The sequence below is a fragment of the Uloborus diversus genome, chromosome 8 (assembly GCF_026930045.1).
Source record: "Uloborus diversus isolate 005 chromosome 8, Udiv.v.3.1, whole genome shotgun sequence".
Classification (NCBI taxonomy): domain Eukaryota; kingdom Metazoa; phylum Arthropoda; class Arachnida; order Araneae; family Uloboridae; genus Uloborus; species Uloborus diversus.
Window position 1 is genome coordinate 125,506,545 of NC_072738.1, and position 16,961 is coordinate 125,523,505.

Genomic DNA, 16,961 nt, shown 5'->3' on the forward strand with positions numbered 1-16,961 from the left:
TAGTTTATACCATTTGTGTGTTCAAATATCTGTGTTATTCCCTTATTTTTACATTTATTTGTAAGTAATGCCCACTTGTGACAATATTGGTGCATCTCAAGCAAAATAAAAGAAGGAGGGGGGGGGGGGACTACTAGAGAAAATCAAGGTTTTGTGTAATACTACTTTTAACTGGTTTATTCTGAAATACACTCAAACCGGTGTTTATTCAGTAGATAGCGATTGCATAATAATCGCAAACAAAAAAAAAAAAGAGAAATCATTTGAAACTTCATGAGTAGCTATAAAAGTTGTTTTTGCACCACAGTTAAAAAAAATATTTTTTTAATGCGATGGATAGGGACCGCATAAAAAAAGTCTTATGTATAAAGTAACCCAAAAACTTACGAAATACAGTCGACTCTCGCTACAACAGGATTCAACTCACGGGAAATGGCTATAACGCGATTTTTTCCCTAGTAAAGAATTTTTGACCTAACACAAATTAATCGCCAGCAATACGAAAATTTTGGGAGGGAATCATGGTGCATAAATATCGACTTTGTTATTGGCTACTAAAAATATTTTTTTTTTGCAAATGAACCTTCATTCCTTTAGCATCACTTACAACTGAAGTTCCCACAGCATACTAGTCTGAACATCGCTTTGTTAGTGCATACAAATAACTACTCATTTTCCATTATTTTTTTCATTCTAAATGTGAAAGTTTATAAAATGTAATGATACCAGAAACCACTGTATTATCTAAAGTAAGGTAACACGAGAATTGGGTATGAGTGACTCTTCCATACCCACAATTAAAGGTCAAGAAAAGGAAATCCGTAAAAGTTCGCGGAGTAGTGTAAGCTGCTCTTGTATTGTAAATTAAAAACACCTGGAAGAGGGGTGTTGCCACAGATGGAAACATTATAAACGAATTAGTGATGCAACTGTATTTAAAATATGTATTGGAATAACGGTTTGATCATGCAGCATAAATCATCATCATCTTAATTTTTTTAAGTTACAAACATCATTAATGGATCTACTGTACAGTACAATATAGTGCATTATTTTGTTAGTATACTGTACGTGCCGTACTAGTTTATTTTATGTCCTCCTTTCCCATTGATCATTGATTTTGTATTGTAACAGTATTTTATGTCGAATAAAATGGCTTTTTTAAACAAATACAAATACAAATTCTGTGCTTGATGTAAGAAATGGTAATGCATAGTTAAGGAATGGTTTAAAACAGTTTGAGGTGCTGTTTACAAGTGTGTTAAATAATGGGGTATGTTTATAAAAGTTTTTACGTATACCTTTTTCCACAACGCGACATTTAGACTTACGTGAGGGGTCTTGGAACGCATCTCTTGCGTAAGTGGGGACTCGACTGTAGCTGGGATTTGCTTCTTTAATAGAAGTAAAAATAAACCAAGTGATGGTAATTTTAGTATTGTTATCCTTTTTTCAAATTTTTAAATGCACTGCTAGTTTTACTGATAAGCAGTACATAACATAAGTGCCTGCACGACATTTGTTATATTTTTTGCAGATTTTTTATTATTTTTCTGAACTTATGAATTCTCTTTTTCAAAAAGTAAATGTAGTTTTATATTTTTTTTTCCTCAGCGGAAAATTTAGTTTCAAAGGAAAATAAAGGAGTATATGTATTGATGAGTGGATTGGACTATGAGAGACTAGTTTTAGCTGCTGGCCCTGTTGGGTAATTTCTTTTTTAAGATATTTTTCAGTTTTTAAAAAATTGTAGTTATTGCAGACAATTTTTATAATTTAACATAAATTGATGTGCTAAATTTGAAACTCAATTGTATTATTTATGCATTTGATGCATTTCATAATAACTAAATTAGAATACTTCATGGGGAAAAATATCAAGGTAGCTATTACAATAAAAATAAAAAAAAATCATGGGATTTAGAGCAGCAAATTTAGATGTTGCCAATAAATATTTCTTTCAGTGCATTTATTTTTTAAATAAACATTTGTAATTGTTTTCACCTTATTTTGTTGTTTACTGTACTTAAATTACTATCTTATTGTATTACTTTTTGAAGATGAGAGTTGAATACTCTGATTTTTGGTTTGTTTGAGAGAAGAGTTAAATTTTTAGAGCCAGCCATGTGTTAGTTTTCCTTTAATCAATGGAATTTGAAAACATTTAATAGGAGTTCATAAAACAACTGAGAGAAATGTCACACATTTTAAAATGTAGTTTTATATGTGTATAGGTTGAGAAAGTGTTCTTTGTAGGTTAGAGAAAAAGTGGTAAATTTCAAGTTAGTTTTTCAAAAATTCTGTGGACAAAAAACTTTCAGGAATTTTTTCATAAATCTATATAAATAAAACAAAGAAACACTATCATATACTGTATTTGTAACCTGGACAATTCAATCAGTTTGAACATCACAACTCAGTTCAATAGGCGCCACAGGCAGCTCTATGATACTCGTATACAATAAAATTAATAGCAATATAAAATTGAATAAGAAAGAACGAAAATTTGAAAAAATCCCAAAATACCCTGGGGCCTCATCAGGGGGTTACTCCCCTCATTGAGTAACCCCCCTGATGAGGCCCCAGGGTGTTTTGGGATTTTTTCAAATTTTCGTTCTTTCTTGTTCAATTTTATATTGCTATTAAAATTAAAACAGAATATATATAAGTGTGTGTAAGGGTTATTCTCCAAACACCTGACATTTTACGATCAATTTTTTTACAAAATAAAATTGTTGAAAAAAATCTGAAAAATGTAATTATACTTTTTTGTTAGGAACTTATTAAGAGAAAAACAGAGGGAACTCACTTTAATTATGTCACACCCTTAAAAGAGGGGGTCAAATTTTCATACAGCAAGAGACTGACAAGCAGCACCAGGAGAGTTACAAAATGAATTTATTCATGGGTTATCTAAAATGTAACTATAGTGATAAAGAAATAAGACTATAGACTAGAGTAAGACTAGAAATAAGTAACTATAGTAATAAAGAACAAAGAAATATTATTTAAAGAATGCTATTTTACACCTTTAAGTATGCTTAATTTTTTACTACAAATTGTATTTGTGGAATGTTGATTCAAAATTTTTAAATAATTTAAGTCCAAGGGACTGGCCAAAAGTGTTGACTTTCTGGTTATTTAAAAATGTTTGTAAAAAAAAAACTAAATGAATTAATGTTTTAATAAGGGCAAAATAACATCAGATGAGTTATTTCTAACTATTAAATGAAACACTTTCTGAGTTGAACAATTTTTGTGTTAGGCTACTGAGACGTAATATTGTTAGGATTTTGGAGAAAAAAAGGAAGGTACTGTTCAAGTCCTTAGTATATTTGTTACAGTATTGGTATTTCAAGAATCAATTCAGTAATAGTCCAAGTATTTTAAGATTGAATTTATGCTAAAAATATTAAAGAATTTGAAAATTCAAAAATTTCATGTGTGATATAATCCTATACACATAATGTATGTTCCCTATACAAATCCAAAGTTTACATCTGATCTCGACCATATTTGGCAGGGAGGAACTCGGGCACCCAAGAAGGAACATTAGGGGGTTTTCAAATGTCAAAAGAGAACTGAACTGTTTGAAGTTTAATTTTAGGGCTCGAAAATGGCATTAAATTGCTCTTTCTACCCCAAATAACTGTTTGATCAGTTCAAATTTTGTGCCGTTCGAAAGCCCATGAAAAATACCCCTAAGATTGATTTAATTCCTTCAAATTAAAAAAAAAAAACAAAACAAAACAAGGCTGTAAAATCACTGGAAAAAAATTTAAAAGGATTTTTAAGCCTAATGGAACACTTGCCTGATCTCATTTTAAATCAGCGTGAATAAACCATTCAGAAGGTTGCACTTTTTTCCTTACTGTGACTAAATAAATTTTTTCTTTGTTTTGAGATAAATATTTCCCCCTTTTGATTATTATTTGGCAATTTATCTTCTTTCTTTTTTTTCCTTTTTCTTTCTTTTTGTGCTGGCATCAGAAGATAATAAAGGATTTTAGTTATATTTATGGAGGGTTGCGTTTCATTTATTCGGGAATTTTTTGTTTGTCGTTTTCTTTCTTTAAAAATGATTATTTTGATGGAAAACTTTAGATTTTTTTTCTTTAGTTGAAGCCTGATTGTTGAACAAGGGTCACTTGACATAACTTTTATTCTTGTAGTAGATCGTGCAAAGCCGGACAATGCAGCTACTGTAAAATAAGTTTGAAAGTGGAGAAGAAAAATGTCTGGAGTTAGCAGAAATGCCAACGTAATGCAAAATGCAGCATGTAGTAAATTTTGTTGCTGAGGAGCAAAAACTTGCTGCATGGATTGATATGTTGCAAATGAATGGTTTTATTTAATCCTTCACTGCACTGTTCAAATTAGGCAGAGCAGTGCTCATGCTTTTTACAATAATCTATGCATAAAACTCCCTGAATTTCACTTAGGAAAAACAAATGGAAATGCATGGCATGGTCTTTTTTGAACATATGCCAAGAAAATTATGTTCGCAGCCTCTTACAAATCCAGGCATGCATGAAATTTGAACTTATCAAGGGCGTCCATATAGGGGGGCAAGTGGGTTCTCAAGCCCCCCCCCCCCCTAGAAATTGGAACTTTCTTGCTTTTACTACTTTTTTTCTTTGTAAAAATGTAAAAACACTTCTTCTCCAGCTGTTGATGAATACGTTGTTAAAAATGTCAAACTTGACTAACTCTAACCTGTACTGAAATCTGTTTCTGTGGAAAAAATATCCTGCTAAGCCATGGGGAAAATATCTGAGCCCCCCCCCCTTAAAATTTTGCATATGGGCATCCTTGACACTTATAGATAAGTAGCAGGAGCTGCAGATCACACAGTTATGCATCAGTTAAAGGAAGGTACTGTTCAAGTCCTTAGTATGTCTGTTACAGTATTGGTATTTCAAGAATCAATTCAGTAATAGTCCACGCATTTAGGATTGAATTTCTATTAAAAATGTTATGGGAAGAGTTTGCAAATTCAAAAATTTCATGTGTGATATAATGTTTTAAACAATACAACTAAATTTAAATATATATTACCATGCTTGAAAAACGTCTTTTTGGTATTTTTAGCATAATGCAAGCTTGTTGCGATGTTACTTTTGATTATGTTCATCAACGCAAACAATTTGGACAAAGAATTGGAGAATTTCAGGTCTGAAATTTTTTATTAAAAACGTTTTTATCCCATTAATTTCTCTCTATCTGCATTTCTTTTAATCTCTATCTACATATCAAACCATTCCATATTATGTATTATCCCCCATCAGCTGGAATACTAGAAATTAGCAGTCCACTAGGTTTTCAATCACCTTTGGGTGGCTCTTTATGGCATGCCGGAAATAATGAGGTTAAAAAAAACATATTTAATTTAACGTAATAAACATAAGTTAAACTTAGTTAATCCCCTAGTTAATAATGAAATAATGTGATAATATTTTATTATTAACTAGAGGGCAGTGCCCCCTGCATGCTACCTGCGGTGACTCATGAAGTTTATGGTAGTTGACAATGGCTAATTTTAATGCTTTTCCCCCTGAATGTCTTGTAGACATATTAGATGTTCTGTAGATTGTTTTTATCAACTCATATCTCCAGCTCCTTAAGGTTTAGAGGGGTGAGACCGGGCGGATGGCTTCCCCTGGATAAAATTTCTATGCAGTGAAAACTGAATGAATTTATTATTAAATGTGTTATAAAATATTAATTTACATCAAACAAAATGAAATTGCATTGCATTTCCTTACTAATTTCAAGTTACTTATTTTTGGCATAAAGATATCCTAAAGTTAGATATAGTTTTTAAAAAAGATAGTTGTTTATAGATGCATAAATAAAAAAACCTTTCACAGTAAATTATATCTTCTAGAAAATATTAGAAAATGAAATAATAATTACACATATGACAAAAATCAGAAAGACCCATTAAGCTATAAAAAAAAAATTGGGTTGTTTCTCATTTTTCAAAAATATTTCTTTTTTTTGAAAGAGCATGGCTGAAAGCATGGGGTGAGTTAGGTTTTTTCTGAATTTTGACTTATTTTCTTTCTTGAAAGATGTTCAGTTGCTATTTTCATTTTCTCTGCTGACTTCACAGGTCACTAAAGTTACCCGAACAAAGTTTCAGGACATTTTCAAACTTCGCCAAATGAATATTTTATTCAACTAACAGTACTTCCCTCTGCTAATAATTGCTTGCAGTGGAAAATCACCAAAAGAGGATGTCTTGCCAGAATAGGCAGCAGCTCGCTCAGATTCAAGATGTCTTGTTTTCACTTGTAATGTCATACAATGAAGCATTTTGTTTTAGAAATCTGACATTTAAAAAAATTAATTAAAAATGAAATGCTGGGAAAATAAAAGTATTTTTTGACTCCATGTTATTATTGTTATTTGCTTATTCTATCACTTCCAGTGACTAAAAGTAGCACTTTTGACTGAAGGAAACACCACCATTGTACTGAAATGTGTTTCCTTTTCTAAACAAAAATAGGACACACGAGTTAAAATTATATTTTAACTGCTTGTAATTATTTAGTTAATGTGGTAGTTACTCTCCATTATGCCTCTTTTGCATGGGCGCCCATATATGAGTAGGGGCTCGAGCCTCCCCCCCCCCCCCTAGAAATTAGAACTTCCTTGCTTTTAGTACCGTTTTCTTTGCAGAAATGTAAAAATGTTTTTTCTCCAGTCATTAATGAATAACTTATTAATAATGTCAAATTTTGATGACTCTAATCTGTCCTGAAATTGGTTTCAATGGGGAAAATATCCTGCTATGCCACAGGGAAAATATCTGAGCCCTCCTTACAATTTTGCATATAAGTTATCAATTAGGGTGGTTCAAAAATTTATGTAAAAAGAAAGTTTCTTCTATATAACAGGACACCCCTAAATATTTTTTAGACTTGTGGATAGTAATATACTGGAAGAATTTCAGCTTCCTATTTCAACTGAAAGAGGGTACTCAATCCCCTCCCCCTAACTTCATTAGTATGGGAAGGGGGGTTAAAAAATACATTGAACTGAAAAAAACAATGCCACATATTATAATATACACTAGTAATACACATATACATTGTAATAAAATAATTATTTACAAAAAACAGCTGAGGAAATTAAATGTTTCTACATTTGTGGCTTTTTTTATGCTACGGCTAATGTTAAATTAAGGGGTCATTGAGCACCCTCTTAAAGCTTGAGTAAGAAGCTAGAACTTTTACAGCACAATACTATTAGTAAGTCTAAGAAAAATAGTTTGTTCTGGACTCTAGCTGAACAAAAGTTTTTTTTTTTTTTGAACCACCTTAGTGCCTATGCTCTTTTAAGGCAGCCTATAAAATAAAGTTAGGGTTAAAACTCTGGTTTATGTTTACTTTGTGATGCTGATATAGTACCATTTTTATTTTATTTTTGTATCTCATTTTTTGCTTAAGAAACGAAAACTTCAAGCGCTTTATTTTTCTTTTTCATAATTTTTAGCTGATTCAAGGAAAGTTAGCCGATATGTACACAACAATGAATGCCTGCAGGTCTTATTTGTACAATACTGCTAGATCTGTGGATAGTGGACATGTCAGCTCAAAGGTAATATTTTCATGCCTTATTTTCTTGTAATGAGAAAAAATATTCATTTAGCTCTCAAAATACCAAAAAAAAAAAAGCCCTGAGTTTTTTACACATAATTTTAATTGAATTAATTTTTGTCATTACTTTTCTGTCATTAGTAAGGAATCAATTTGTCAGCATTTAGGTTTTAGTGTTTGCATAACAAGGATACATTCTCTACAGTTATATGTTTGGACTGGTTTCAAGGTTAGTCAATGGTGCTGAAACTGGTATGGTAGGTTTCTCATACATGGGGAAAAAATACATTTACTGTCAGTATTTTTCTCTAGTTTGGTATTAATATTACAATTTTAACTTGCTATCCAAGTCAAAGCAATTTCTGGTGCTTCTGTTGTGTACATTAAAAGTTTGCTAAAATTGTGTCTAAAAAACTTGTTTTTGGAAAAAGTTTATTCTTATACAGCAGACAGATATTTTAGAAAACTAATTGGTTTTAGATTCTTAAATTAAGTTGAGGAAATTATTTTTGTCGTGAATTTATATAATTAACAGCAATTAGTATGCATTTGAAAATAATAAGAATAAGAATATATTTTCTTCCTAGGATTGTGCTGGAGTGATCTTGTATTGTGCAGAGAAAGCTACTCAAATGGCTCTAGATGCAATTCAATGTTTAGGTAATTTTTTTTCCAATTTTTTAATTTTATTGAAGATTTGAGAAACTAATACTTTTGGCACCGCTTAATTGAATATCGTCGGTTCCAAGAATGTTATTCGATAAAGCGGGGTATTTGATTAAGTGGGTAACTTTTATTTACCTTTCTAAATTGACAACATTTATCTTAAAACGTAATACTAATAATAAATCGATAGTTATATAAAGGAAATAGTTCATGTTATTGTTAAAAAGTTTTTGAAATAAGCTAAATAAACAACAAAATCGTTCAATAATTAGTAATACATTACAAGTACATATGGAAATTATAAAAAGTAACCTACAACTTGAGTTATGAAATCTTTGTTTTGGCATCTTTTTTTAGTACACTATTTTTTGAAAAATTCCATAATAGGGAACTGCTTGCTCAAGGTCTTTTGGGAACACTTTTCTGACTCCCTTTTCCCCCTCCTCGTCTACTGTATCTTACATTTAATATTTATCAATTTCTCAGCGTCTAAAATGCGTATATTTATTCATGTTATTTAATTTACCGACTACACTTTTTTTTGTAATGACAAAGGTAAAAGAAATTTAAAAGGACAGTAGAAACATTTTGATGAAATATGAATGTTTTTTTTTCCTTGCCTTCAACAGCAATGATTGTTCTTACTTAATTTTTTTCTAATTTATCCAAATATTTTTCTTTAAAAAAATATTTGCTTAAGCTGATTAATATTATTCGATTGTCCGGGAAAATTATTCAATTAAACGGGGATCTTTAATATTGAGTCTATGGGGAAATATTCGGTTCCAGAAGGTTTTATTCGTATAAGTGGGGTATTTGTGTATACGTTACCCGATTAAGAAGGGCTGACAGTATGTCGGTACTGTTAAGATATTATCATTTAAAAAAATTCAAGTTGTGCATCTGAAAATTGTACAAAAATTGTCTATCTTTATTTCTTCAAATGCGTCTTCTTTTATTAAAACATAAAAAGATGTGTAGTTACATTTGTTTGTGTAACAGTTAATTATACGAAATGAATTTTTTAAAATATCCAAATTCATTTGATGTTAGTCCCATGCAGTCTACAGGGGTGACCACCCCTCTGAGACCAAGAGCAAGGGCTCACCCCCTCCAAATATCGTGAAGACCCCTCCCCCCAAAAGAACCCCCCATAGGAAAAATACCCCTTCGAAACACTCCCCCCTAAAAGTTTCAATGCCACAGTCTGTGCCATGACCCCTAGGTGGGCACCCCTATAGTCTAGGAGTTAGAGCTGCTATCTTTCACTGAAATAACCTGGCATAGGTCATGGGAAGGACACGCTACTTCTCCTGTGCTTCCTGCGAATCCTGAGGCATGACCAAAGGTTGGAAATTGCTGGAGAAAAGTAAGTATGTTGTATCCCACATGGCATACCTCCGTGTTTTACCCAGATGACTTGGACAGAAATATATCAATTATCCTGCACATTGTGGCTACACATAGAATAACCCTAAGGTTTTATTCTGAAAGATAGGACGTTTGTTAGCTGTTAATATGCTCTAGAGCTGATGTCAATCTGTAATATAAAAATGCTTTTTGTTTAGTTCACCAGACTTTTTTCCCTATCAGGTGGGAATGGATACATAAATGATTATCCAGCTGGGCGCTTACTACGTGATGCAAAATTATATGAAATTGGAGCTGGAACAAGTGAAATTCGAAGATTAATTATTGGACGAAGTTTGAACAAGGAATATGAATGATTTTTAAAGATCTGCTTTGTGATACTGTTTGTTAAAGTTATATAATAATCTACAGGGTTCCCATGGGTCTGAAGTCCTTATAAACTCTAATTTTTATTTAAAAGTTTTTTACATTTATTAAGAATAAATTTTAATTACTTAATTTCTGCTTTTGCTAGCTTATTCTGGCAATTTTATTGAAATGTATGCATACAGATATACAGGCTGTAAAGATTGATAATATTAATAATCATAAATAACAAAAGGGAGATATATTTGCCTCTTCTCTTAACATTACTTTCAGATTTTTATTTTTGGATCTTTTTTTCTCTTGACAAAGCTTTCGTTCATTCTTTCATTAATTTTCTTCTCACTTTTATGAAAAAGTAAGGTAAAAATACAAGCAAATATGCTATTAAGGTTTAGTCCTAAAATTCTTTAAAATGTTTTATTTTTTAAACTGTTCAAACTTTTCTAATAATTGTTGAAGTTGAAAAATAAAATATGGAAATAAGGTTCCTTCCTGTCTACAAATTGGATTATTAAAAGGTATTTGAATTACAGACATACAGACAAATTTCCCCGATCTCGTTACCCTGCTATAATAAAAAACAGGAACTGCTGTAAAATGTTGGTCATTAAAAGTGACCCCAAGAGGTTTGACTGATTATCAAACAGATGATTTTAGGTACGAAATATCATGCATGATCTCTAATTTTGAATCCCTGAATTATATATTATGTATTACTGGGAAAATTGGTTTAAAGACCTTAACTTATGAAGCTAGTTATTAATTTTTTCGCTTTTTGCTGTATTTTGCTTATTCTTTCTTTACATTTCATTGATAAATTTTTAAACATCTTAACTAATCACAATACTTCATTTTATTACAAATTATTATTTTTCCAGCCTTTTTTTAAAATCCTTAAATATCTTTAAAGTTTTTAACTTCAGTTTTTGAGAAAAGAGTGGGAACCCTGCGTCGAAAATAAGTATATATTTGTTTGTTATGTATTACTCGTATTTGTAAAATTATTTTTGCAATAAATAGTCAATGAATGATGCAGTTTTTGTCTGTGTAATTAATAAAAATAGTTAAAATTTCCAAGAAATTCAAGCTCAGCAATAGTTTTCTTTGATTTATTGAAATAAATTACTGTACAGAAATATGAATTCATACAAAACAACCCTTTCACAACAATACTTACATGGCTATACAAAAGTCACTCATGATTTTGAAGTGACAAAAATTTTTCATGAAAAGAATTATTAATGAAAATGATGTGAATGTTCTCTATATTGATATAGCATTTATATTTACGACACTAATAATATACATAATAGTTATTTCTTCTCTATTCTTGTTATACTTTGGTTCTTACCATTCTAGTGGTTATGATATCATTCAAGCAGAAAGGGGGGTACCTTTTTAAAAACTATTATGAAAAGGCAATTATCAGCAATTATTTTTTAGTATTTAATTTTGTGCTTGAAAACTTTTAAAAACAAAATAACATTGAATTTTCAATAGCTAGTACGACAACCTTTCATAAAACATAAAAAAAAATAATAAAATAAGAATGACTTAAAGATGTAAAGGTTATTTTTGAAATGCTTGTGTACTTTGTGTACTCAAACTAGTAACAAAGTAAGTCAATGATAAAGAATTGTCTCATATTCAAGAATGAACAAAAACTTAATTGTGTTGCCTGTTTATATTAATTACGGGAATCTCGTTAATATTGTAAAATGTTCTGTCTGAATTTTAAAATGATTGCCTGTCAGATATTTCACAAAAACGTTATAGATACATTTTTATACATTATTTGACCTATTATAAGTTATGCTAAAGTTACTTGATTAATTGCTAATTTTCCACTCTATAATTTCCATCTTTTAATAAACTAATTCCTTAAACGATAATAAAATGTACACCATTGCCGTATGATAAATATTGCACTATTATAAAATGATAGTTTCTAATGTATTTGTAATAATTATTCCATACAATTGACCTTGTTGACGGGAACACTCTTTTTACAGTTTCGTTCTATGAGTAAAATAAATTCCAAGCTGTTTACATGATCCACCTTGGCGAGAAATTTTTCTTTTGATCATGGATAAGTAAAAAAATGTACATAAACCACAATTTATCATAGAATCGGTATTAAAGAATTTTAAAAGAAAATGGATAACGCATGGGTGTCACTTTTCAGTATTTAGGACGGAATCATGTTTTTTAAAAAAATTGGTAGACGGATTTATGTTCTTCAAGTGAAAGATTTCAAAATCTTTCAGTTGAAGGATAGAAATCCGTCTGCTGTTTTTTTTCTGAACACAGAATTCTGTCCTCACCAGGAAACCACAAGAATAATGTAATGGGAAAAAAAGCTGAAATAGATAGCAATCGAAAGAGCATATTGAGACATTTTTTGACGCAAACATTATTTGCCCTTGTGTCCCCGTTATCGAGAATAAGGTCTCATAGTCCGCTGAAATTTTAAGAAAGTCAAATTTAAAGACTTGGCTGGAAATTGAAGGTACCCCGTGATTTCGCTGTGCAAAGGGCGTGAAAAATATCTTTTCTCACTCACTGTAACTCACTAAATTTGGCGACTTTTCTTAAAATTTTGGCTCACTTAAGACCTTATGTTACGATAACGGGGACAAGAGGGCAAATAATTAATGTATTTAAATTTATTTCATTATTACACTATCATATGGTTTCCGACAGTGCTGAAAAATGCTTCGCATGTGTTATGTCAATAACGTTCATTGGCTTAAAATGCAAGTAATTTTTAATGTTCTGGCATTCTTTGCAAGTTATGCATTATGGTTTTAAAGCTATCGGATTGGTGAATATCAGATTTGTAGTTTTCACTGCCAGGAATTACATTGTATATGTGTTCCTGAAGTGGTTGATATTCTTCCACCTTTCCTTTCTTCCACTCTTCATCGTGTATTAGTTGATACGTCGGAGAATCCTTTATGTTATTCAGCTTTTTTGTTTCCAGCAGCTCAGCCTGATCAGGCCTGAGAAATAAATTTCGGATTAGATTTTTTTGTCTTATAAATAAAAACATTTTCACGAAAATTTTATTGTGCATTTCTCATTCATTTCAATGTTAAAATTAAAGCAATTTTCTCCTCAAAAGTTTACTAAATTCAGGAGAGAAAAACCCTTGGTGGTTGCCTAAATAAATTCGGCGTGGTATAAAAACTATATGAATCTATATTCCTGCACATTTATCTATTTATGGACAACTGCCGTGGTTGCATGAAAAATGTTCTTTCACTAGAAGAGTTGACGAGCAGGAAAACTCTGTAAAATAGTTTTTCAAGATGTCAAGAATACAAAATAAATAAATAAGTGTATATATATATATATATATATATATATATATATATATACATATATATGCAAATTTGTTTCCCATCAGGTTTAAAATAAATTTTCGACACTCACATAAAAAATAGTTCTCTGAAGCACATTAGTTTGTGGACTGGTGGGATTAAAAGTGCTTAGAATCATATAAAACACTTGACAATTTCTAATTTATCAAACATCAGGCGAAGAGGTTCGTAACTTCGGTAAAAACTGTACATGTGTACCGCGAATTTCATGTTGCTAAGCCTTATTATTTTCTTAAGAAATGCGCTAAATACCGTCCGTCCATCATGAGAAAAGCCCCCTCCCTCCCCCCCCCCCCCCCGAAATGTCTGCGCCTGTCTATTGCTATAGCAACGAGGCTTGTCCAAGGGTGCCCATATGCAAAAGTGTAAGGGTGGAGCTCAGATATTTTCCCCATGGTTTAGCAGGATATTTTCCCCAAGGAAACCGATTTCAGGACAGATTAGAGTCTTTAAAATTTGACATTTTTAATAAATCATCCATTAATGGCTGGAGAAGAAATGTTTTTACATTTTTGCAAAGAAGAAAGTACTAAAAGTAAGGAAGTTCTAATTTCAAAGGTGGGGGGCACGAGCCCCCACTTGCCCCCCTATATATATGGGCGCCCATGGGCTTGTCTCATTTTTCCAGGGGAAGCTTAAGGTTGGAAAAACCCGTACGACTGCACAAAGGCAAGAAGACAAGTGGCGAAATGGCACCAAAAAGAAAAAAAAAACTTTCTGCTAACCCTTGCAGAAAATGAACGAAGTCTGTTTCTATGGCAGCAGACGGGCTCATACTCTATGGCGGGATCTTTTCTCGTGAAGGGGAGACAGGACACACAAGTTCCTTTTTATTGTTTACATCTAGCTTATCTATGTAATTAGATCTATGTAGCCTACCTTATCTCTACAATTCTTCATAACCATCATTTTATTTACATCTACCTCTATCTGAATGCTGTGAAATGCCTTGACTTTAACTTTTTGCTCTTGGTATAAGTAGGGGTAAGTACCTGGTAAAATGGCCAACACCCAAATTTACCTTACATTAATGGATTTTCAAATATATAATGAGCAATGGAGATTTCCGTGACAATAATATACCGTGATGCACCTCCACTCTGAAAATATAGTGTGTCCCTCTCCCCCTCTTACTACTTGATCTTCCCAAGAGGAAATATATTCGTTTGAGATCAGGCTTTGTTTTGTAGTTGACTGTTCCAAAACGAACTTTTATGTCCAAGGAGCATGGCTGAAAGAAAGGAGAATTTTTTGATCAATTTCAGCATATTTACGGTTTGTACCTGCCCACTAGTGTGTTATCATATTCTGCAATTTTCAAAGAAGATTCAAACGTTAATTAGAATGAATAATAAGGAGCTTAATGTAAATGCTTAGGAATACAAAAGCTTTGACCACACGTGTCATAGTATGGCTCTGATAACAAGGTGCTTGACCTTGGACTAGTTTGTTAATGTTTGTCTCCAATGATCATTTTAGGCGAAGAACACCACCCGTATTTTAACAAATAAGCCTACCCACTCCTTTTCAACAAATGGCATTGTTTAATTGTTTATCCATCGGAAATCATCTTTTCAGAGAGCAACTTTTTTTTTTTTTTCTTAGCAGGATATGAAGGGACGTTGACAAACTTACACAGGTTTTTTCAGGCCGACTGTTTGAGCAGCTAGGGCTTCGACGATGGCTTGGTTGCAATACATGTTGATGGGCGAGTTGTACTGTTTGAGCGCGATTTGTGGACCATTCTGATACCCCATGTCAGGAGTTGGTGTCCTGCCCGGGCTTGAAAATCCTGAAGAGGATGACTGAGCAGCTTCTAAGATTGCTTCTTGAACCTGAAAATCAGCAACAGTAATTTACAATAGAAGAGAATAATTAGTTTAAAGATTATCACTTAAAGAATCCAGCCCTCGTCACGGATGTAACTTCCCTCACGGTGATGTATTGTAGAATAAAAATCATAATGTAATTTCTTCTGGACTCTGGACTTAGATTGAAAAAAGTTAGAGATAAACTGATTGCATCAAAACAAAGTAAATTTAAGCAGCGAAAAACTGCAAACGATTTTATTTTTGACATAAATGATTGCTAATGTGCAAAACCTTTATATTCACAAAAATTTTATGATTTTTCATTTTTGCTTTTGGCAAGTATTGAAAAATAATAATAGCAGAACTCCCCCCCCCCTTTTTGGAATAAAATATTTTAATTTTAATAATGTGTTTTGATTTTGGCAACAGTTAAAAAAAAAAAAAAAGAAAGGAAGAAAGAAAAAAAAAAACAATAAAATAAAAAAAATTACCTGGATTAAACTATAGTTCAAGCAAAACCTAACTTGGCAGTTGGCAGCATTAGGAAGGATACGCAGATCCAAATCACAGCATTAGGACGCGGCGAGGTTAGGTTTGCTCGAACTATAGTTTAAACCAGGCAGTATTTCTTTTTTGAATTCTTTTTTCCTGAAGATTCTTTTTTAACTGTTGCCAAAATCAAAGCACATTTTTTCGTTGCCCAACTATAATTTCTTTCGTGACATAGAAAACAGAAAGTGTTCTTACTTGATTATAGTTGAGGCAAACCTAACGTGGCAGCGTCGCAGTGCTGTGATCTGCATAGCCTTCACAATGCTGCCAGGTTAAGTTTGCCTCAACCATAGTTTTTTTTTCTTTTTTTAACTTAGACAAATTGAAAATTTTAGTTTGAAATAATTTTTTGTTCTAATTTATTTTATAGCTTCTTTCTTTTATTTTTGTCTACTTGCATTCTGAAAAAACTTTCTAATAATAAAAATACTAGAATTTAAAGTACTCCTGTTGAAAAAATAATAGTTGTAATTTATTGAAATTTCATGCTTAACTATATGACAGAATGAATTTGCTATCGTGTTCATTTTAACTTTCTTGCTTTCATTTCACAAGTACGTACAATTATTTTTCTCTCCTTCTCTTAAAGAAAAAAAAAGGATATTTGAAGTACTTGGGAGCCTAAGACAATCGAGAGTAAAATACGGTAGTTGTTTGAAAATCGGTGTGAGAAATTACGCTCGTTCAGTTCTGGGCGAACTAGCTTGGTGATTTCTCGCCAACCCCAGAGACTTCTATGTTGAAGAATGTGCTAAACTGGAAAATACTGGTAAGTGATGCGATTCAAATTCGATCAAATTGCTTCCAAACGTGAGGTAATTTTGAGCAAAAATTAATGTAATACACGACAAATTTTGCGTGCTTGAAAAAAATAAGTATATACATTAGAAAAAGTACATAAAAACATAAAAATTACATGTATCTGAAAATTTGCAACTTTACCTTCGTGAGCATGAACGGGTCGCGTTGTACCAGAGGTGGAGTGGTTGTTCTTGTTAAAGGGTCATATCTTAAATAGGAACCGATTGGAGTGTCTTTGGCAGGTTTTGCAGAAGGTAGAATCAAGGGAGTTGATCGATACGGCTGAAAAATAAATTTTATTTTAGTGAATTAAGAAGTGAAAATCAGCCTGGATACATTTTAATATAACTGTATATGAAATATGAGTTTTAATGATGTGTCAAATATATTTTTAAAAATGAAAGGTG

The 16,961-nt window shown here is 31.8% G+C and overlaps 2 protein-coding genes across 3 annotated transcripts in view; one reads left to right on the top strand and one right to left on the bottom strand.

Moving 5' to 3' along the window:
- LOC129227386 (isovaleryl-CoA dehydrogenase, mitochondrial-like) overlaps nt 1-11,042 on the top strand; it is a 28,550-nt gene extending 17,508 nt beyond the window's left edge. The window contains exons 8-12 of one of the 2 annotated variants that reach the window (XM_054861937.1): nt 1,615-1,708; nt 5,092-5,173; nt 7,501-7,605; nt 8,192-8,264; nt 9,864-11,042. In XM_054861937.1, the coding sequence (XP_054717912.1) occupies nt 1,615-1,708; nt 5,092-5,173; nt 7,501-7,605; nt 8,192-8,264; nt 9,864-9,997 (488 nt within the window). In that variant the 3' untranslated portion in view covers nt 9,998-11,042. Of the gene's footprint in view, nt 1-1,614; nt 1,709-5,091; nt 5,174-6,115; nt 6,321-7,500; nt 7,606-8,191; nt 8,265-9,863 lie in introns of those variants that run through there. The other variant, XM_054861938.1, reaches the window with a different exon arrangement.
- A 58-nt stretch (nt 11,043-11,100) lies between these two features.
- Nucleotides 11,101-16,961, bottom strand: part of LOC129228298 (PDZ and LIM domain protein 3-like) — a 62,509-nt gene continuing 56,648 nt past the window's right edge. Inside the window, exons 4-6 of the mRNA XM_054862975.1 lie at nt 16,696-16,836; nt 15,026-15,225; nt 11,101-13,009 (exon numbers count right to left, since the gene is read on the bottom strand). Of these exons, the coding sequence (XP_054718950.1) occupies nt 12,775-13,009; nt 15,026-15,225; nt 16,696-16,836 (576 nt within the window). The 3' untranslated portion in view covers nt 11,101-12,774. The remainder of the gene's footprint in view (nt 13,010-15,025; nt 15,226-16,695; nt 16,837-16,961) is intronic.